The sequence below is a fragment of the Apium graveolens genome, chromosome 5, assembly GCF_009905375.1.
Source record: "Apium graveolens cultivar Ventura chromosome 5, ASM990537v1, whole genome shotgun sequence".
In the NCBI taxonomy this organism is placed as follows: Eukaryota; Viridiplantae; Streptophyta; class Magnoliopsida; order Apiales; family Apiaceae; genus Apium; species Apium graveolens.
Window position 1 is genome coordinate 2,596,938 of NC_133651.1, and position 22,729 is coordinate 2,619,666.

The 22,729-nt window shown below is 40.3% G+C and overlaps 1 protein-coding gene across 3 annotated transcripts; it reads right to left on the reverse strand.

Annotated features, from left to right (window-relative positions):
* Positions 1-1,721: 1,721 nt before the first annotated feature.
* On the reverse strand, positions 1,722-5,525 carry LOC141661445 (putative protein phosphatase 2C 21). 3 transcript variants are annotated; one of them, XM_074468456.1, is made up of 11 exons: positions 5,369-5,525; positions 4,394-4,524; positions 4,195-4,258; positions 3,858-3,966; positions 3,120-3,303; positions 2,914-3,039; positions 2,715-2,838; positions 2,554-2,630; positions 2,411-2,463; positions 2,206-2,260; positions 1,722-2,043 (listed from the first exon to the last, which is right to left on the reverse strand). In XM_074468456.1, exons 2-11 carry the CDS (start codon positions 4,508-4,510, stop codon positions 1,903-1,905), a joined length of 1,050 nt encoding a protein of 349 aa, XP_074324557.1. In that variant the 5' UTR covers positions 4,511-4,524; positions 5,369-5,525; the 3' UTR covers positions 1,722-1,902. The 3 variants fall into 3 exon arrangements, with proteins under 3 accessions (XP_074324557.1, XP_074324556.1, XP_074324555.1); XM_074468455.1 differs by having other exon boundaries at positions 4,394-4,530; XM_074468454.1 differs by lacking the exon at positions 5,369-5,525 and adding an exon at positions 4,742-4,781.
* Positions 5,526-22,729: the final 17,204 nt, after the last annotated feature.

The window sequence follows — 22,729 nt, forward strand, 5'->3', positions numbered from 1 at the left end:
CAGTGTTAGAGTATCCATAGTCGAAAGCAGTGTTGAATCCTGCAGAATGGTAACCTTTGGAGCAAACTTCTTTGGCATTGCTCTGAGGATTTTCCTATTTATCTCAGATTGAGGAATGATCCGTTCCAGAAGTGAGATGGAGTTCATCAATGTCAGAAACCTCCCTTGAGCATCTCGCACGCTTTCATCTCTTTCCAACCTGAAACCTTCATAGTCACTCATTAGCATACTTAATTTTACTTCACGTACCTTAGACGTGCCTTCGTGGCTGACTTTGATCGTATCCCAAATCTGTTTGGCAGTAGTACATGCTGAGACTTTTCTTAATTCTGTAGCTACCATGCCATTGAGAAGTGAATTCATAGCTTTAGCATTGGAATTCATTGCGTTCACTTCTTCGGGAGAGAGATCCTTGAGAGATTTTGGCTTCCCTTCTTTCATAGGAATTGTGAAACCATTTTCTACAGCATCCCATTCAAATGCATCACGCTGGAGAAAGATTTTCATTCGAAACTTCCAGTCATTGTAGTTTTCAGCACCATGAAGCAGTGGTGGATAATTGTTTGAATACCTATCTGGTTGAGCCATGGATCGCTAGCAAAATAAACACTAAAAAGAGAATTAAATGCACCTGCTCTGATACCAAATGAAATTCGATGGCTCGATAGATAAAATAATTTTCTAACTGTCAAGGCAAATGGGACAGTCTCTTATGCAAATGGGACAGTCCCTTTACAAATGAGACAGGGTATGGGACAGTCTCAATTACACTGCAGAAAATAAACAACAGAAATAAAATGCAGAATGCTGAAAAACTGAAAAGTAAAAACACTAGAAGTTTTCACTTGGTTCGGCCCCTACACCTAGTCTATGGCCTACATCCAAGTCCCCATGCCAACTAGCATAGAGAATGTATTATATCAACTTTAATAAAAGAACTTACAATCTTTTTCTTGATTACAAATATAACACCTGAAAGAAACCCTTTCCCAAGCTACCTTGCTACCTAGCCCACTGCTATTCCTTAGCCTTCTAGCTACCTTACTATACTTTGAAATCAAGCTTGCCACAACCCGGCACAAAGTTGATATGAATACACTATTCAGTTACAAGAATAAACAAATTGATTACAACTCAAACTAGGTTTCTTGTTTTTCTGGATATGAATATCTCGGGTATGAAACAAGAAAATAATTTCAGATGATGAAGGATTCTCGTGAAAGTGTTAGCTGCAAATCTGAAATGAAGAGTTGTATTTATAAGCAAAGTTCTAACAGATTTATTTTCAAACACAAGATAAGGTTGGAAGATAAGTTTGTTTGAAAATATTTTGAATGAATCTTTGAAACTAATCTGTTAGTACGTTTGAAAAAGATAAATCAAGTAAAGAGATAAGGCTTGAGAGATTTTAAACTTGATTTATAAGATAAGGTGGTGAGTTTGTTTGAGATAAGGTTTATCCAGATAAACAAGATATACACAAATCCTAACAACCTAATACTAAACCTGCGGGATAGACTTCCAGGAAGATTGAAACAACTGCATTCTGATAAACATTGCTGAGATCTCGGATGATTCCAATCTGAAGTCTTCATTCTGTTGCTAAGAACTCTTATCATCATAAACACTTGAATTAACAATGTCAACTTGCAGAAAGTATAGAAATTACACTGTACACAATATTTTCCCCTAAATACAAAAAAAAAAGAAGGAAAAGGAGAGATGCAAGATCTTTCTTTTGTGATTGTAAATGGATATGTACAAGCCTGAGATTAGTCACCAGCTCTAGTTGCACTACAAGAATGGCCATAATATCTAAAGACTGATGGAGACATTTCTCAATATGAAACAATTAACACACCAACATTTAACATACACATATTTTAGATTCACAATCAAACTTCAACTCAAGACATTTTGATAATAATTAGAACTCTTAAACAGCACTAATATCATTGTCATGTTGTCACATCCTGCTCCTATAGCTTTTGGAGCAATGCACTTGTCAAATACACTCTCTATTACCACTGAAAGCTTGCTTTCCTGCATCATTTATATCAGCTATCTATTTTAGTTCCTTTGCAATTTAAAGAGTTTGTGTATTTCGTGAGAGTAGTACATGCCAGTCTTCACAGTTTACAGTCACAAATTGTCATTCAACTCATTCATTAGACTGAACTTACGGATACGAGGGATAGGACTTACAGATTTCAACTGCTCGTGAACAAAGTCCACGAGTTCTTGGCTCGACATGCAATCCCTATTATAAGATGAACCATATCAGTATTATCACAATGCAAATTCGCGAAAATATTTAGTAGGGTTGGTCAAGACAAGGATTATATGCTCGTTAAGGTTTTAGAGCGTCTGGTTACTAAGTTGATAACTTCCGGTTGAATAGAAGACCTACCATATTCCATCACAAGCAAGAACAAGAAATTCATCATCTCCATCAAGCTCAACCTAGTTCAAGTATAGTAAAAGAAGATACATTGAGTCAAATCAACTCAAAAATGCAATTTTTAGGATGATAACTAAACTAATACCACATACAGTTCTTAAATCTGGATTAGCAGTGACAATTTGCTCCTCAGCAGGCCGCGAATGATCGCTTTTCAGTTCTGAATCCCCTGAAGTATTAAGATTCATGAAATTAATGGAAAGTCCTTACAAATTTTACTTGCTATATGCATAAGGCTAACTCAAATATCTACCAATTGCTCTTGCCAAGTTTAGTGTCCTGTTAACCCGACCACCATAGATATAGCCACCTGCTGCATATATTCGATCTTTTTCACTCTTCAATTCAGGCTTGTGGTCTTTGGACATGTTGAATGCCTGCATACAAGTATCTTTGTTAATGTTGTAAGGAGCAAGAAATGATTATAACAGGCTAGGATAAAATATACTAACCTGACCCTTTCGAGATATTACACAGCGAGAATCACCAGCATTTGCAACCACCAGTTGGTTTCCACGAACCACTGCAACACAAGCCGTGCTTCCATATTTTGGTCCTTCGAAATCAGAGTGAGGTCCCTTGAAAAATTAATGGATTTAATGAGCCTAATGTAATAGAATCATATTAAAATACATGATATGCATGCCAGGGTGAATACCTTCTCAGGAGTCCAGTCATCGATCTGCTCTTTATTCTCAGCCTGATGCTTCTCAGAATGATGCTTCTCAAAATGATTCTTATGCCATATAAATCCTTCAATTCTGCCATAAATTTGGTCTGTTGTATCTCCCATTGTCGCGAGCTCTCGCCAACCTCTTTCTCCACGCATCATCTCATCCATTCTGTGATGCAGGATGTGGATATCAAAAGATTGAAGTATATGTCAAGGAACCAGTTACATTAAAACCTCAAGGTGTTAGAGAATGTAGTCCTTTCCAGGATCTTATATTCTAACATTCCCCCTCACTCGAAAGCCCATTAATGGGTCGAAGAGTGGATCACATACGCTCATTTTTGGAGCATTAATTTGTCTGAGCTCTGATATCATGTCAAGGAACCAGTTACTCTAAAATCTTAAGATGTTAGAGAATGACTCAGCAATATAGCCTGACATGGATTAATATGACAGCTAACAAAACTCTTAAATATTTTGCCAGATACATGCTAAGTTTATTATGTTCATTTGAAGCTCTTTTTACACAAGTCCCAGGCAAATGCTACAATCACAATCTTGTGAGGATTCAATTACCAATGATAAATTCACAGCACTACATATAAAAGTGTCCAATGCTCAATTGTGTATGCTCTCAGGAAATGCCTATGCAGTGGCATTTGTGAACAAAAACGAAATAAGAGAAGATGGAAATATAATTATAAAAAATAATCATGAACTAGCCTGAGAAATGCATGTCGCAGAGAATCACATAGATCTCCATTGATATAAGCTTCTTGCTTGAGCACCTGCTGGTGTAGATACTTGGCGCAAAACTTGGCAACTTGTTTACCTGAAAATAAACGATGTTAAAACATAACGGCAAAGGCACCATTGAGAACTGTTAAATATATGATCCTATCGGGGCCTTCCTTTATAAGGTGTTGGAGAAAGGCCCCAATAGGATCATATATTTAACAAACCTCTCTCTCACAAGGACAGGTTTTTATGGTACTGGACATTATATGTGAATTATGCAGTGGCATTTCGACTACTAAAGGTCTAAGCTCAGATGTCTTACCTCCATGGCCATCATAAACACCAAAGAAAGCTGTTGAATCGTCCAAATCGAGAAGAGCTGCATGCTGTATAGTGTTGCGAAAAAACAGCCTCAGACACTAATTAGGCCTTACAACAAACAGTTTTTTTAACCTACAGGCTACAGAAAACATAGAATGATCCAGAACACATCGAATAACGAGTAATCACCAATATCTTACCGCGTCTTCCATAGTTGATCGCCATCCCTGCATGGATGATGCACCAAACTTAAGCCTGTCATCCTCACCATCCTCTGATGCTTTGGCAGTTTTCGGTGTGCTCAGATATACCCCCATTATTATCCGGTAACCTGGCACTATACATGATGATGGAACGTTAGAATGTATATGAAGACCGATAGCAGAACAAGAAATTTTCAGTCACAGACCCAATACAAAGTTTTTGAATTCCCTCGAGAACAATATCCGGTAACCTGGCACTATACTGGTCGGTTTTGTTCTGTTTTCTTGTAGTAGTGGAAACAATGCGAAACAAAACATAGCAAAACAACATAGAGTTGATGATACCTTTCAGGATTGAAATCAACCACATTATGCATGAGTTTTTTACACAAACCATCTGATCAACTAATCAAAAACTTCTCATAATTCTCTATGCACGCAAGAATATTTAAGATCAATAGGGAAATGTTATTTTCATAGCTGTTTTTTTATTTATTTCGAGAGCTATATTTGTCTCATTTCCCCCTCCATTCACAATTTGTTACATATTCTGATATAATATGCTACAAATAACCAGGACCGACCCTTAAATTGGCAGGGTCTTATTTGAAATAGAGTTTATGGGACCCCAACATACATGTACTACATAAACATCATGCAATTATATATATATTTGCTTAAAAAAGTTGAAAATTTTAGCGCCCTTAATTATAGTGACCCTATGTGCAAGACTTGCTCGCCTATAGTCAGGACCACTCGGCAAATAACTTCGAAAACAGAAAAGAGCGCTGAAAATAATAATTACATTAATATTATCCATGCATAAGTCTTGTAAATTTTTTATTTTTTCATAGAAAAAAGGCACATTATAGCAGCAAAGCATTGAAATAACATGAAATAGAATCCCAACACATAAAAAATAACATAGGTTTTTACATGCGGAAAGTTAAGTAGATAAAAAATTGCACATACATTTAAGCCAGGAGACGGTGAGATAAGTATAAAGTGAAATGAAGATCAAATCTTTGAATCATAGAGAACAGATGGAGATGAAAATGAAAACAAGGGCATGAATGTAAAATTCAGTTCAATCATTTCTTGTCTTCTGTCTGCGTCAAGAACATGAAAGGATGAATGTACAGAGAGAGTTGCGTTTGATATAAAATTAGTGGTAGTTTATTTATGGCCCAAATCCTTTGTTCCATAATTAATCCAATCTCTTGTCCTAACACCTGGCAAAAATATTTTAAATAAATGTAAATAGGTCTGAACAAGTTAAGTTATACTTTAAAATTTAAAGTACTTAAGGGGCGTTTGAAAACTTACATTTCATTTCAAACGAAAGATTTTAAATGACAGGATTTGTGTTATCATTTCAAATTCTCATGTTTATACTAATATTTGAATGACCTGGATTTTAAATGAAATCTAAATTCAAATTCTCAAATAGCTTATTTGATCAAATTCAGAATTTCAAATAAAATTCAGTTTTTCAAACCGGCCATAAAGAAAATCAAGGATAAAAAACCGAGAATACAAATGTGTCTATATATATACTCCCTCCATCCCATTTTAGTTGTCAGGTTAAGTCAAATTGACTAATTTTTGACCAAAAATTAATTATTACTTTTATATTATTTTTAAAAAACTACAAATTATATATTAAAGTAGATTACCGGTAATGTAATTATTTTATTTTGTTTAATTATTAAATATTAATAAATTTCGGTCAAATTTTAATCAATTTAACTGGATCAAAGTCAAGTGTAACAAATAAAATAATATGAGATGGAGGGAGTATCATTTTCATTTATTCCAAAAACAGGATGTTACAACTTATGGGCTCGAATTAGGCTTCCTTTACTAGTTTTCAGCTGAAAGTGAGCTTAATTGTTAGTATCATCAATCACGCAAAGAATTTAGTCTAATTCTACATACACTGAACAATTATAAAAAATTGTTATAAGATAACGTGATGCGGTGACGTGATAGTATAAAATAATTTAATTGCTGTTATTAATATGAAGAAGGATTTATTTACATTTATTCAATAAAAATTTGACACGTAACATTTTGTAATTATTTTGTACCTTAATATTTCTAGGAACTTATAAAACGAAATGTTACAAGAAGAAAAGGTAATAGAATGTAGAAAAGAAGAGTATAGAACTATGGGCTGAAACGGGTTTCGAGTTGAGGGTAATCGAGTCGAGCGTAATTGAGCCGAACGAGCTGGCTCGTTTAACTTAATCGAGCCAAATAAACCTTTATTTAAACTCGACTCAATTATTTTATAAGTCGGGACTCTATCTGATCATTGTTATATATGATAGTACATATAGCTCCTGGGAGGGCTACTCCTAGGCCTTCAACTCCACACAGCTCATGGGAGGACTACTCCTAAGCTCCTAACTCCATATAGTTCCTGGGAGACCACTCCTAGGCCTTCAACCCCGTACAGCTCTTGAGAGGACTACTCCTAAGCCCCTAACTCCACGCGACTCCTAGGAGGGGTAGTCCCGCGCAGCACCACTCCCAACTAGCTCAGTCCCGCAAGCAGAACCCTGATAAACCCCAACACGTGAGACGTTGGCCCAAGCACGTGACGGGGACAACTATCACACATCAATCATGGGAATAATCAGGGCACGTGTCAGAGGATCCTCAGAACATTCCTCGACCAGTCCCGCGCTGACACGTGTAAAGCATCCACTCCCGACAGGCGTCCTCCGCTCCCAGAGCCAATGGCTACGATTCGAAGGTACCAACCCCAAAACCCTATCCTTGGGCTATAAATAGCCAAAGAAGGTAAGGCTTTGGGGTTAATCATTCTTTCACACTCATATACACACACAGCCACCCTGCATTCATATTCATCTTCATCTTCCCAAAAAGCTAGTTCTTACTCTCACGCCGGAGGCGCCGCGGGACTCCAACCCCCCTTCCGGTGTTGTTTTGTAGGAACCCGACCACAGCTACACCTCTACAGCGGAGAAGGATCCAGGACGGCGTCGAAGGAGCAGCCCCGCCACCAGGAGTTATCATTTGGCGCTAGAAGGAGGGGTCGACATCCTTGGGTCTCGGTGCCCCTGGATTCACCTTTATCAACAAACTCTTCAAAGAGTCCATTTATTCAAACTTGTAAGAACTCAAGCAACCAACCTTTTCCGTAAGCATGAATGTTGTGTATATCGGCCACGTTTGTATGTGCTCGTTACTTTAAGACACGTTTGTGTGAGCTATCGTTAGTTTTAATCGTTATTGTTCTAGTTTGAATATAGCATTTGCATTGTACTTCATCGTTGAACAGTCCCATAAAATCGTTTGAGCTGCTCTCAGGAAGCTATTTGTTAGTATTTGTTGTTATTCTGGGTAGTTTCTGCAAATCTCATAAAGCAACCTTAGACCGATATTCTCTGTGCCATATTGTTGTTATTTGTTGTTGGTATTATTGAGAAATGGCAAGACCAGGAAAGAATACCTCTGGAAGGCCATCTGCTAGCGCTCAGGTCCAGGAGCCGGACCACTCTCAGGCTCTTGACCCAGGAGCCGAGAGAGAAATATTTTAGGAGCAACCACTACACACTCCCGTAATGGAGAGAATTGTAAACACAAGGGATGCCAGGACCTTCATAGAGTTCAATCAGTACAAGTACACCAATGTCCCGGTAGCCGAAGACCACATGGCTAACCTCACAAGTGATGAACTAGCAGAAGCAATCAGACTATACAGACAGGAGCAGACCCGCCTCCAAGAAGAGGCAGAACTAGAGGAGGAGCCGGAGGAGTCCGGGGACTCCCAGCAATCAAAGAGGTCTGTGTTCGACCGCATTGGAGCCAAGAGGAAGAAAAGCAAAAAAGATCAAGGCAAGAAAGAAACAGAAGCTGCTAAACAGAGAAAGTTGGAAGAAGTCCGGGAGCAAATCAGGAAAGAAGAGGAAGCAAAACTCGAGCTAAAGATCCAGAAGAGAATGCAATTAGAAGAAGAGAAGTTGTTGGCCAAGTCTAGGAGCAAGAGAACCCGGAGAGACCCTACTATGGAGCTGATTTCTGATGATGAAGAAGAAGAGAAGCAGAAGGACCTAAAAGACATGATCTATGAATTGCAGAGAAAGATGGACAGAGACTCAGGAGTGGAGATTGGAGAAACACTCACTCCTTTCAGCCACTCCCTAGAAGCTATCCCCCGGCAGCGGGACTTGAAGCATTACAACTTTGACTCCTTTGATGGTCTGGGAGACCCGGAGGAGCACTTGAACTACTTTGAGCAGATAGCGCAGATATACTACTACAATGACTTGACGAAATCAAGGTTCTTCACTTCAACCCTTAAGGGAGGTGCCCAGAGATGGTTCAGCAGAATCCCCTCCCGCAACATCCACTCCTGGAAGGAATTTCGAGCTTCTTTCCTTAGGAGATTTCGGGCGAACAAAACGCACGAAATGCACATGTGTCACCTGGAGACGATCCGGCAGCACGACAATGAGTCCCTCTCTACATACATGCGCCGGTTCCAGGAAGCAATCAATAAAGTTTCAAATCTGGATGAGAGGGAAGCTTTAAGCATCTTTAAAAGAAACCTGGACCCAAAGCACAACGAAAGGTATATTGTGGAGCTGATCAATAAGGAGCCGCAAAGTCTGGCAACAGCTTATTCCATGGCTGCCAGATTCATTAAGGAAACAGATGTGCTCCAGGCAATGAGAATGACCCGGAATGGAGGGTCTAGGAGTAAAAACACTGATGACCGACCGAAAGGGGGTTACCATCAGGACAAGAAATTCAAGCAAAGCAACCAAAGCCAAGAAAGACAAGCAAACCCGGTTTTCCAAAGACTTGGTCCTAAGCAGGAGTCGAACAGCGACCCAGGACCCGTGAAGCAATCTCGGGAGCCGAAGCAGGAGCCGGACTGGACTCCTCTCAACATGACCCGGGAGGAAATCTTGAAAGAAGTCAAAGACAAGCCTTTCTATTATCCTCCGAAGCCAATGCAAACTCCTCCGGAGAGCAGGCCCTACAATAGGCAGTGTGATTATCACGAGACCCATGGCCACAAGACCGAGAATTGCTTATCACTCAAGTACTTCATTGAGGACCAAGTGAAAAAGGGGAATATGAACAAGTACTTAGTTCGGGACAACAGCAGAGGGGAAACGCAGAAGAAAGGAAAGAATGTAGTCAATGTGGTCCTAGGCGGATCCTACTCCCCACCCCGGAACCCGGGCTTCGGCGAAGAAGTACTTTCAATCCAGTCACTCCCAGACCTGGTGATATCCTTCAGCAGCAAGGACTATGAAGGAGTCAACCCTCATCACAATGCAGCTTTGGTTGTCACTCTAGACATTTTCGATAATGAAGTAAGAAGAATGCTCATAGACAATGGCTCTTCAGTAAATATCCTCTTCAAGCACACAGTGGATAGAATGCAGTTAGGGAACGTCCGCTCAAATGAATGTCGAGAAGACCCACTCTATGGCTTCGGCCACAACTTAGTCCCAATCCAAGGAACCTTGTATCTGCCAGTCATCTTTGGATCTGCTCCTAACCAAGTGACTCATGTCATCAAATTTTATGTGATCAATGTTCCTTCTTCATACAACGGAATCATTGGCAGATCAGCTCTAACCATGATGCAAGCAATAACTTCAATTTCCCATCTCAAGATTAAGTTCCCAACCCCGACGGGAGTCGGGGAAATTAAAGGAGATTACGGAGTTGCTGAAACATGCTACAACCAGGGGTTAGTTATGGCAGAAACCCACCAAGATAACAAGAGGAAGGCTACGGTCCTTCGCAAGCAACAAAGCATGAAGAAGCACCGACCCCGAATAAGGGAAGAAGCGAACAAAACAAGTCCAGAGGAACTGGCAAGCAACCAAGTCATGGTACTGGACAAGACAAGTCGAGTCCTAGAACAACCTTGTCCTACCATGCAAGCAACCAAAGAACCTGAACAAGCAAACATCTATCTGAAGAAGAATTCTGAGGCCCGAATTCATCAAATGGTTTCAAACAAAGAACAAGCAAAGATCGAGGCCGCAGTCGACACAGAAGAAGTCGAAGTAGATGAAAGCAATTCAAGCAAAAAAGTGAGGATTGGGTCAGGACTCGAGGAGTCCTTCAAGGAGAGACTAGTATCCCTGCTCCGGGAGTATAAAGATGTTTTTGCCTGGAGTCCAAGGGACATGCCAGGACTACATGAGTCCATAGCAATGCACAGCTTGGATGTCAACCCCAACAGGAAACCAGTAAAACAGAAGAGAAGAAACTTTGCTCCGGAGAGGCAAAGAGCCATTGACGAAGAAGTAGAAAAACTACTCAAGGCAGGAATCATCAAAGAAATCAAGTATCTGGAGTGGCTAGCTAATGTGGTCATGGTTAAGAAGTCCAACGGCAAATGGAGAATGTGTGTGGACTACACTGACCTAAATGATGCATGCCCGAAGGACCCGTATCCTCTTCCAAACATTGATCAACTGATAGATGCCACCTCAGGACATGTAATGCTAAGTTTCATGGATGCCTTCTCCGGATACAACCAGATAAAGATGAACCCGAAGGACATCCCTAAGAAAGCATTCATAACTCACAGAACAGTCTACGCTTATGTGATGCTACCCTTCGGCCTTACCAACGCAGGATCCACTTACCAAAGAACCATGAACAAGATATTCAAGTCCCAGATTGGGAGAAATTTAGAGTGCTATGTCGATGACATGATTTCCAAATCAACAACTATACCAGGGCACGTGGAAGATCTAAAGGAATGCTTTGAAAATCTAAGAAAGAACCAACTCAAGCTAAACCCGGAGAAATGCACCTTCGGAGTAGGAGCAGGCAAGTTCCTAGGATTCATGATCAGCAACAGAAGCATAGAAGCCAACCCGGAGAAAATAAAAGCAATCCAGGAGATGAAAGCTCCCAGGACCCAAAAAGATGTGCAGAAGCTAGCAGGATCACTAGCAGCACTCAAGAGATTTGTCTCAAAACTAGCAGAGAGGTGCCTACCCTTCTTTGATTTACTCAAAGGAGCAACCAACAAGAAAGAGGTAAACTGGAATTCGGAGTGCCAGAAAGCATTCAAGGAAATCAAAAACTACCTCTCTCAGCCACCAGTCCTAACTAAAGCTAAGCCAGGAGAACCTCTCTACTTATACTTGTCAGCGGGAGCACAAGCCGTAGGAGCTGCCCTAATCAGGGAAGAGAATGGAATACAGCAACCAGTCTACTATGTAAGCCAGGTCTTAAAAGATGCAGAAACAAGATACCCAAGATTGGAGAAGTTTGCCTTCGCTTTGGTTACAACCTCAAGGAAACTCAGGCACTACTTCCAAGGGAGGGAAATCAGGGTAGTGACAAATCAACCACTAAGGAAAATAATCCACAAGCCAGATATTACGGGAAGACTTGTTAATTGGGCTGTGGAATTGAGCCAGTTCAACCTAAGCTTCATTCCCAGGACTGCAATCAAAGCTCAAGCTCTTGCAGATTTCATAATCGAATGTAACTTCCCGAAAGAAGACCAACAACCAATGAACACGGATCAGGAGCCAAAAAAGGAAATTAGTCCGGGAGCCTGGACCTTAAAGGTAGATGGTTCTTCAACAACCGAGAGGTCAGGAGCCGGACTCATACTCAGGAGTCCAGAAGGATTCAAGATTCAGACAGCTATATCCTTCAACTTCCCAGCAACAAACAATCAAGCAGAATATGAGGCGTTGATCGCAGGACTAAAGCTCTCCCGGACTCTAAGGGTCCAGGACTTAAAAATCTACAGCGACTCCCAGATAGTAGTCAAGCAAACAAATGGAGAATACATAGCAAAAGACCCTACTCTGGCGAAGTACCAGGCACTGGTTCAGAGCTACTTAGCCTAAATCCCAAGCCACCAAGTCATTCAGATATGCCGAGAAGAAAATGAAGAAGCGAATATCCTATCCAAATTAGTCCGGAATTCATCAGATCTGGACTGCTCAGTCTACTTCGAAGAACTACATAAACCATTCATTAAATCCGGAGAGGTCTTGGAAATAGAAAGCACTCAAAATTAGATGACTCCCTTCATAAACTACTTGGACAAAGGGGAGCTCCCAGAAGATAAAGGAAAAGCTCAAAGATTGAAAGCAAAAGCAACCAAGTTCTTCCTCGAAGAAGGAGTACTCTACCGCAGGACCTTCTCATCTCCTATCCTGAAGTGCATTGGCCCAGAAGAAGCAAAGTACTGCTTGGCAGAAGTGCATGAAGGAATATGTGGAGACCACATATCTGCAAAAGCCCTAGCTCATAAGATCATAAGACAAGGCTACTACTGGCCAACAATTCATCAGGATGTAATACAATACGTCAAGAAGTGCAAGGAGTGCCAGCTCTTCAGCAATGTGTCCCAGATAAGCCCAGTCCTACCATCCTCAATCCTATCACCTATCCCCTTCGCTGTTTGGGGTATTGATATCATGGGACCCTTCCCTCGAGCAAAAGGAGACCTCAGGTACCTACTAGTCTCTATTGACTACATGACAAAATGGGTTGAAGCAAAAGCAATGAGGACAATCAATCAAAAAGGCTGCACAAAGTTTATGGACAACATTTTGATGAGGTTCGGGATACCACGAGTCCTAGTATCAGACAATGGACCTCAATTCATTGGATCAGAGTTCGAGTCCTACCTCCAGGAGCGCGGGATCAAGCACAAAAAATCATCAGTGGCATATCCCCAAGGAAATGACCAAGTAGAAGTAACGAATAGAATCCTGCTCCGAGGTATCGAGAAAAGACTCAAAGAAAGCAAAAGTAAGTGGTCAGAAGAACTACCAAGCGTACTTTGGTCCTACAGGACAAGCCCAAGGACAAGCACAGGAGAAACTCCATTCAAACTAGCCTATGGAACAGAAGCAATGCTGCCTATTGAAGTGGGCTCTCCTTCACACAGAGCAATAAACTTTGAAGAATAAGCAAACGAAGAAGGACTCAAAACAAACATGGAACTAATCGATGAGGTCCGGGACCAAGCTGTACAAAGGATGGAAAAATAAAAGGAGAAAATAAGAGAGCACTTCAGTAAGAAGTCAAGAGTCAAAAACTTCCAAGTTGGAGACTTAGTCCTTCGAGACACTGAAGCATCAGATCCCACAAACACCGGAAAGTTAATGCCCAAATGGGAAGGACCATACAAGATCAAAGAAGTTCTCAGGCCAGGAACCTACAAGCTCTTGAACATGGATGACTCGGAAGTCCCAAACACTTGGCATTGACTAAGGCTAAGGAAATTCTACAAGTAGTAAAGCAAACAAAGCAACCAAAAAACTTGTAGCCAATATGGCAAGCAACCAAAATGTTTCTCCTTCTACATTGTATGAATGATCAATGAAAAGCTTTCTCTTTAAACTTGCATATTTTTCAAAAGCAACCACTAGTCCGGACGAGCCATTAGTCAGGACTAGAGCAACCAAATTTTACTTAGAATTAATTTTCTAACTAAAAGCAACCACTAGTCCGGACAAGCCATTAGTCAGGACTAGAGCAACCAACTCTTACTTAGAATTAATTTTCTAACTAAAAACAACCACTAGTCCGGACATGCTATTAGTCAGGACTAGAGCAACCAACTTTTACTTAGAATTAATTTTCTAACTAAAAGCAACCACTAGTCCGGACAAGCCATTAGTCAGGACTAGAGCATCCAACTTTTACTTAGAATTATTTTTCTATCTTAAAGCAACCACTAGTCCGGACATGCTATTAGTCAGGACAAGAGCAACCAACTTTTACTTGGAATTAATTTTATATCTTAAAGTAACTATTAGTCCGGACATGCTATTAGTAAGGACTAGAGCAATCAACTTTTACTTAGAACCAATTTTCTAACTAAAAGCAGCCACTAGTCCGGACAAGATGATTAGTCAGGACTAACCAGCAAAATTATACTTGGAAAAATATTCTAAGGCAAAAACAAACTACGAAAACAGACTAAAATAACAGCAAGGAAAACATTCATTACAAATTCACCGGCCTCAAACGAGCCCGGAACAAAGTACAAAAAATATTACAAGAACCAAATATTATCAAGTCTTAAATCAGTAGCAATTTTACAAATCAAATATAGATCAGGACTCCGGAGCATTAGGAGGCAGGAAACTGGGGCAAGGGCCGTCGAACGGCTCCGGTTCACCTAGTCCAAGCTCAATATCTTCCTTGGCTTTGATAAACTCAGAGACGAAACTATCCCAATCAGCCTCCGGATTCGTCTTGATATGCCTTTCAGCAATCAACCAGCAGCGAGCTATCTCCGGAGCATCAGCATTGGCAAGGGCTCTATCGTACTCCTCGGACCTTTTAAACTCAACAACAACTTTAGACTTCGGACGCACAGCGGACATCTGCTTCCAGAGCTCAGCTAACTCTGACTTTAATTCGGAAGCCTCCTTTTCAGCATTTTCCGCCCGGATTGTTACCTCATTCAGGTGCTTATTCAGTTCGGAGAGGGAATTGTCTTTAACAATTATCTGGTCCCGGAGCTGACTAATCTCCGAGTCCTTATCAGCAATAGTACTCCGGGAGTTTTTAAGTTCATTGTAGGCCAGAGAAGCTGATCCGGCCATATACCCGCCAAGCTGCAAAAAATGGAAAAACTCAGAAAAATATTCTAAGGCAAATCAAGGCAAGAAACAAGAACAGAAAGAAAATACCTGACCCCAGAGCCGAGAACACTCCTTCATTGTGGCATCGAATCCGGACCCATTCATCTTACTCCACTGAGATTGAGTTGGAATCCCAGCCATGAAGCGAGCCACCTTCTCCTCCAGCTCCGGACCACCTTCATCCGGACAATCTTCATCAACTGCTTTACATTTGCTAGCCCCGGACCCAGAGCCAGCTTCATAATTTTCAGCCCTGGGAGGTTTCGACCCAAGAGTCCGGAGCCTCTTCCTCCTCCGCCCCGAATCAGCACCCGAAATCTCCCCAATAGGACCTAGATCCTCAAGATTATCAAACTCATTCCCCATATCAAGCTCAACATTGTGCTCTGGAGTAGATTGGTTCAAAGGAACTTCAGGCTCCGGATTAGGGACCACATTATTCTGGGAGCCTTCCTCCACAGAAGCATTCGATCCGGACCCACCACCAGCAGTCTTCTTTGGCAACTTAAAAGCTATACCAAGACCTTTCAATGCATCACTGTACGCTGAAGACGACATGTCCGGATTGTAGTGAGACAAACCTGCAAATGATCAAAGCAAAAACACAAGTCAAAACTAGTACAGAATCAAGGCAAATAAAGACATATAAGAAACACACAAAAGGTCAGGACAAAAAGAGAAAGTACTTACACCCTATTCTATGCATAATCCTATACATCATAAAAGTATCCCGGGTCATTTGAAAACCAAAGCATTCACAAAATGCAAAAATCATCCGGAGCGCATCTCCCCGGAGAACATCCCTTCGGAACCTAGTCCGGACTCCTTCAGCAGCTATATACGGAAGATAAAACAAATCCAAGCCCCTCAGCATGATAAGCTCTCCATTCCAATGCTTCAAAGAAGACTGCTGAATCACTGGCCTATAAGAACCCCCATAACCGCACTCAGCAGCCCGGAACCGAAGCTCATAAAGAGGAGTCTGACCGGACCGGACCAAATGAAATAAGTGATGCCATAGTTTAAAAGTGGGCTGAACTTTAAACTTATTGCAGGTAGCAATAAACCAAGTCATCCATTTTATACCGTTGGGCGTAATCTGCATCGGAGAAACCTTATATATATACTTGCACAAGTGCTTCAGAAACAAGTGCCATTGCGGGTTCCATCCGGACCGGAGATGCTCCAGCCATACCGGAACAAACCCATCAGCCGGCCTATGATAAATCCTTTCCTCCGGAGTCGGCCACCTCCACTCAATCCATCAATCCAGTTGAAATGCAGCCCGGACGGAAGAATCCTGCGCCTCATGGTCCAAGACAGCGTATTCCTCCTTCAACTCATAGGGCTCCTTAGCGACTATGCTACCAGCAAACTTCCTATCCAACTCTTCCTGATTGTAAGGCCCCGGAGCCGCATTCTGCTGCCTAGCATATCCGGACCTAATGCTCCTATAATAAAAGCTATCCTCAATTTCCTCACTCTTAGTCACGAAATACCCGAGGTTCTCCACCCAGAGCCCCTCCGGACTATATGGTACCTTCCTCGACGAGATCTTAGCAACCGAAAGCTTCGTTATGGCCTCGGAGTCCGAAGTAGAAGCTTTCCTACCCATTTCAATTCGCTCAGAATTACCAGAATACTCAGAATCCGAACTAGACGGCCCCGGATAGCAAGTTATGTAGGCCTTGGCGAGAGCTTTAGTCCGGACCATAAACCTAAAATAAGTGACAAAAGTTAGTCTAAAACTCCTACAGTTTATTTATCTTTGAAGCTACATGGTCCGGACTACCCTATTATTCATTTTCCTCACAAGTTAAAAGATAGAGTCCGGAGACCCAACAAAGAGCACACCCCTAAACAGGCGCTCCGGACTGCAAAAAACCCCGAACCAAACAACCAAAACTACCCCATTACTCCGAACTCAAACAACACACAAACACATAAAAGCAAACCAATTGCAAATTCCAAAACCTAGCCTACTAGTCCGGACTAAGTATCCAAGTCCGGACCCTAACAGAAAACCCTAATTCCAGAAACAATATCAATACAGAATCAAACACCAAAATATAGACAAAAACACACATATACATACAAGAACATCCAACAATAACCGAAAAAGAAAGCATACAAACTATAGCATAAACACAAAACAAAATCAAGCAATAAACTGAAGGAAAGAAAGCAAGAAAAAGGAGCTTACAAATGAAGATATTACGGAGAGGTTGGAGAAGACCAGGCAGCGGCGACACAACACCAAGTAAATCCCGACAGAAAAACTTCGAAGGAATTGAGAAGTGAAGGAAGAGAGCAAAGAAGAATTTAGAGAAGGTAAAAAACAAAATAAAAGATGCAGGGTCTCCTTTTATAGACGTGGTGAAACCAAAACACTCTCGCCACGTGGCATAATCCAGTTCGTCCATCAAAACTGTAATTAAGATAAGTAATGATGAGACACGCCTCTCAAAAATCTTACAGCTGTAATAATTCAAATAATTGGGGGGAAAACCCCCAAAACCGTTTCAACTTCCAAGTCCGAACTCACCGCACTCCGGACTGGGGGGACAGAAAAGCTCAAAACCTGCTAAATACAACCACCTTAGTCCTGATTCGTTGAACTCACCGCACTCCGGACTGGGGGGACAGAAAAGCTCAACTCCGGCTAAATACAACCACCTTAGTCCTGATTCGCTGAACTCACCGCACTCCGGACTGGGGGGACAGAAAAGCTCAACTCCGGCTAAACACAACCACCTTAGTCCTGATTCGCTGAACTCACCGCACTCCGGACTGGGGGGCCAGAAAAGCTCAACTCCGGCTAAATACAACCACCTTAGTCCTGATTCGCTGAACTCACCGCACTCCAGACTGGGGGGACAGAAAAGCTCAACTCTGGCTAAATACAACCATCTTAGTCCTGATTCGCTGAACTCACCGCACTCCGGACTGGGGGGACAGAAAAGCTCAACTCCGGCTAAACACAACCACCTTAGTCCTGATTCGCTGAACTCACCGCACTCCGAACTGGGGGGCCAGAAAAGCTCAACTCCGGCTAAATACAACCACCTTAGTCCTGATTCGCTGAACTCACCGCACTCCGGACTGGGGGGACAGAAAAGCTCAACTCCGGCTAAATACAACCACCTTAGTCCTGATTCGCTGAACTCACCGCACTCCGGACTGGGGGGACAGAAAAGCTCAACTCCGGCTAAACACAACCACCTTAGTCCTGATTTGCTGAACTCACCGCACTCCGGACTGGGGGCCAGAAAAGCTCAACTCCCACTAACAACCACCCTAGTCCGGACTCGCCGAACTCAGCCAAATCCGGACTGGGAGGCAAGAAAAACTCAACTACCGCTAAGGACAACCACCTTAGTCCTAATCCGCTGAACTAAATGAAATCCGGACTGGGGGCAAAAAAAAAAAAACCTCAAGTTCTTTCAACAAAACAATCAAAAGCTCATATTCCACAAACATACCCAAATTCACTCCCCCATCCAGAAAATCTGCATAAGGGAATGGGGGGCACATGATAGTACATATAGCTCCTGGGAGGGCTACTCCTAGGCCTTCAACTCTACACAGCTCCTGGGAGGACTACTCCTAAGCTCCTAACTCCATATAGTTCCTGGGAGACCACTCCTAGGCCTTCAACCCCGTACAGCTCCTGAGAGGACTACTCCTAAGCCCCTAACTCCACGCGACTCCTAGGAGGGGTAGTCCCGCGCAGCACCACTCTCAACTAGCTCAGTCCCGCAAGCAGAACCCTGATAAACCCCAACACGTGAGACGCTGGCCCAAGCACGTGACGGGGACAACTATCACACATCAATCATGGGAATAATCAGGGCACGTGTCAGAGGATCCTCAGAACATTCCTCGACCAGTCCCGCGCTGACACGTGTAAAGCATCCACTCCCGCCAGGCGTCCTCCGCTCCCAGAGCCAATGGCTACGATTCGAAGGTACCAACCCCAAAACCCTATCATTGGGCTATAAATAGCCAAAGAAGGTAAGGCTTTGGGGTTAATCATTCTTTCACACTCATATACACACACAGCCACCCTGCATTCATATTCATCTTCATCTTCCCAAAAAGCTAGTTCTTACTCTCACGCCGGAGGCGCCGCGGGACTCCAACCCCCCTTCCGGTGTTGTTTTGTAGGAACCCAACCACAGCTACACCTCTACAGCGGCGAAGGATCCAGGACGGCGTCGAAGGAGCAGCCCCGCCACCAGGAGTTATCAATATAAATACAACAAAGACTGAAAGTTAAACTCAAATTTGATCAGTGATTTTGTAAAATGGTTGAAGACAATACCTTACTTGAAACTATGTAAAAACTATGAAACTATGAGTATTGAAAAACATGTCAAAAAGTAATGTATAGAATTTAATGGGACAGAGGGAGTATCGGACAACTCCATCCATCTAATATATTTATTTTAATATATTTATTTAAAAGAAGAAAAAAGTTGCCGCTTCCAACCAAAAGCCCTACTTCACCAACCACAAGTGGGGGTAACGCGGGGTCCATTTGTCCCATGATATTCTATTCCCAAAACTCCACAAGGGGTCCCATGATTTTTCCTTAAAAGATAAGTTTGTGAGAGTTGGTGTATCTGTAATTTGCCCTCTTCATTTTTTAATTGGTAATATTTTACTATAGATAAAAACACTGTCTCACCAACTTCGCATGTAACTTATTTATCATTGTTAATGCATTTCTGTACTACCAAACAACTTTCTAATTTATTCTATTTCGTATGGATGCACGGCTATTTTTATTAACATATATTATAACTATAATTTAATATAAATGGGTGGAATTCAAAACACTATACATTTTATATAATATTTGCTCAGTTTCGGTGAATTGTTTATATTGGGAAACGGAAAATCTGCACGTATTTTAAGGTTGCCGTAAAACATGATTTACTAAATAATTTTAAATATTTTTTTAAATAAAAATATAATGTTTAAAATTCTATACAGAAAATGAAATTTTAAAAGTAAATTATAAAATTATATTTTACAGTAACCTTAAAATGCGATGAAAAAAGAATTCAGTGAGACCGAGGGGTATTTTTTAAGATTACATCTTACTGTTCTCATCAATTTGATATAAAATATTTAAAGGCTCTAAAATAATTAGAGAATCAATAATCAAATTTCAGTATTTCATGTTTAATATAATAATATATATATTCTTAAAATTTTAATTATTCGATTTATAAAATTATTTCAATATCTAACTATTAAAGTGTCCTAACAATTAATAAATGAACTAAATAGGCGTTGGTAAGCTACACCAAACTTGATCTGTAATTGAAGATGACCCGCACCGATTAGTGGAGTCCCGTACTTAAGGATTAAAAATTTAAAGCCCATACTTCTTATAGGATTTGGTCAATTTTTAAAAATTCAATAAATTTGTAAATAATATTTGATTGATTTGATTATTAATAAATCAATAATAAATAATTTAATTTTATTAAATTTATCAATACTTTAAAAAGAGATAATAGATGCACATCCTTTTCTGACATTAAGATCATATTAGTCTCTATCACCCACTTAACACCAACCTCTTTTTATGTTTAATAATAATTTTTTGATTTTGTAAAATCGTGTCCACGTATAAATATAGGGTATCGTGTATCAGTTTTCATTCAAAATTGATATCTCAGTCGTTTTGAAATGTTTAATCGAGGATACATATAGTATAGCAAACTAAACTATTTGTATAAATAAAGTTGTATCATATATCAGCTCCCATTAAAAATTGATATCTCAATCGTTTAATTCTGATTTTCGAAATCTTTAATCAAGGATATATATAGTATAGCGAACTAAACTATTTGTTGTCCATTGATGAAGACGTGAAAGAAGAAGAAGAGCATCCCACGACTCGAATGATAAATGAATAAATAACAAATTTTACCATAGGTTTGAAAATTATTTGCATAATGCCACTAACTATGTATCTATATTGTCCCGGTCCTCGGTTGACAAATTATTTATTTGTAATATCCCGTAATTTTTTTTAGAATTCGATTAATAAAAGAATAATAGAATAAAAAAGATTAAAATTGGATAAGGATTTTGATTTAAAATTGAATTAGAGTTTTGGGCCTAAAATTTGGATCAGATTCTAATATGGATAACTTGTAGGTTAAGCTATAGGGTTTTGTCTCGTTATAAATACACCCTATTCGTCTTCCCCGCCTTAATTAATAAAATTCGTATGGCTCTTCTCAGCAAAAATCAGTAGTCTTGTAAAATTTGTAGAAAATTCATCGTAAGTCAGAATTCAGTGATTCTGGACTTTTCGGAAAGGTCTTTTCGTTATCTTCAGCTTTCGTGTTTCGTGTTTTCCAAGAAAATATCATTTAGAGGATCAAAAAGAGTAAATTCAGATCTGGTCAGGCTTTGAGGTAAGTACTTTTTGACTTACTTATATTTTCGGAAAAGTTTTGATACTCTGATTTTCGAATTTCGTATAAGATATAAGAATTCTGTTTCGAACTGTATAAGAAATAAGATACGAGAATCTTTTGAAACCCAGTCTCTACGTTTTCGAACCTGTTCGTAATTTACGCTATAGTTCCGGAACTAGCCTTAGATACCCTTATTAGGCGCACAAGTGTGCAACTTTAGATACCTATTAAGGGCGCGTAATTATTGAACTTTAGATGCCGACCACTGGCAAAGTGTGGTATATGAGAATAAGAATAAGAATTAGATGCCGGCTACTGGCAAAGTGTGGCCGTAGATCAAGACTGTGGTATTTATAAGAATTATCGTTTCGTTCTGTTTTACGCAGTTCTAATCTGTTATAAAAATATGCTCTGTTCTGTTTTAAATTCTGAATTTTAAAATATAAAACTTTGGGTTGGATTTATTTTAGAATTTGTTTTTACAAAATTATTATCGTTTTGAGAAAATTTGTTTTATTAAAAACACCCATTGTTTTCCGGTTAAATAGTTAGTCAATTTGTACTTGCTGGGCTGTATAGCTCATTACTTACAATTTCAGGTTTTGTCCGAGATTCGAGTGGAATAGCATTGGAGTTCGAGGACTAGGAATTGGGGCATATTAACTGTTGGGCTTCCGCTTTTAGCTGCGCTTTTGTAATAGACACCTTTGTAATAGATTTTCGTATTAGTAAATTGTATTTTATTTTAGTTTGATATTTAGAATTAATGGTCCGGATGTGCGGGCTGTTACAGTTGGTATCAGAGCAGGCTGTCTTTCGGAGTGTATTAGGTATGGGACTAGTACATTCCCTAGGATTCGATCTTGTGGACCATAGTTTGACCTTTGGTAGATCAGGGGGTAGATGTGTCTCGAACTTTAGGATTGTTGTGAATTTGGGGACCAAATTCTTTTTAAGGAGGGTAGTATGTAATATTCCGTAATTTTTTAGAATTCGATTAATAATAGAATAATAGAAAAAAGTATTAAAATTTGATTAAGATTAGGATTTAAAATTGAATTAGAATAACATGCCTAAAATTTGGATCAGATTCTAATATGGATAACTTGTAGGTTAAGAAATAGGGTTTTGTATCGTTATAAATACACCATATTCGTATTCCTTGTTTTTATCATTAAAATTCGTAGGACTTTCTCAGCAAAAATCAGCTGTTTTGTAAAATTCGTAGAAAATTCATCGTAAGTCAGAATTTA

Excerpts from the sequence above, each read along its gene's own strand:
- LOC141661445 (XM_074468454.1), bottom strand. The coding sequence starts at position 4,766 with ATGTGGTTGATTTCAATCCTGAAAG. Across the intron at positions 3,304-3,857 it reads CTGCGACATGCATTTCTCAG|AATGGATGAGATGATGCGTG; the intron begins GCTAGTTCATGA and ends CCTGCATCACAG. Across the intron at positions 2,261-2,410 it reads CTTGCTTGTGATGGAATATG|GGATTGCATGTCGAGCCAAG; the intron begins GTAGGTCTTCTA and ends ATCTTATAATAG.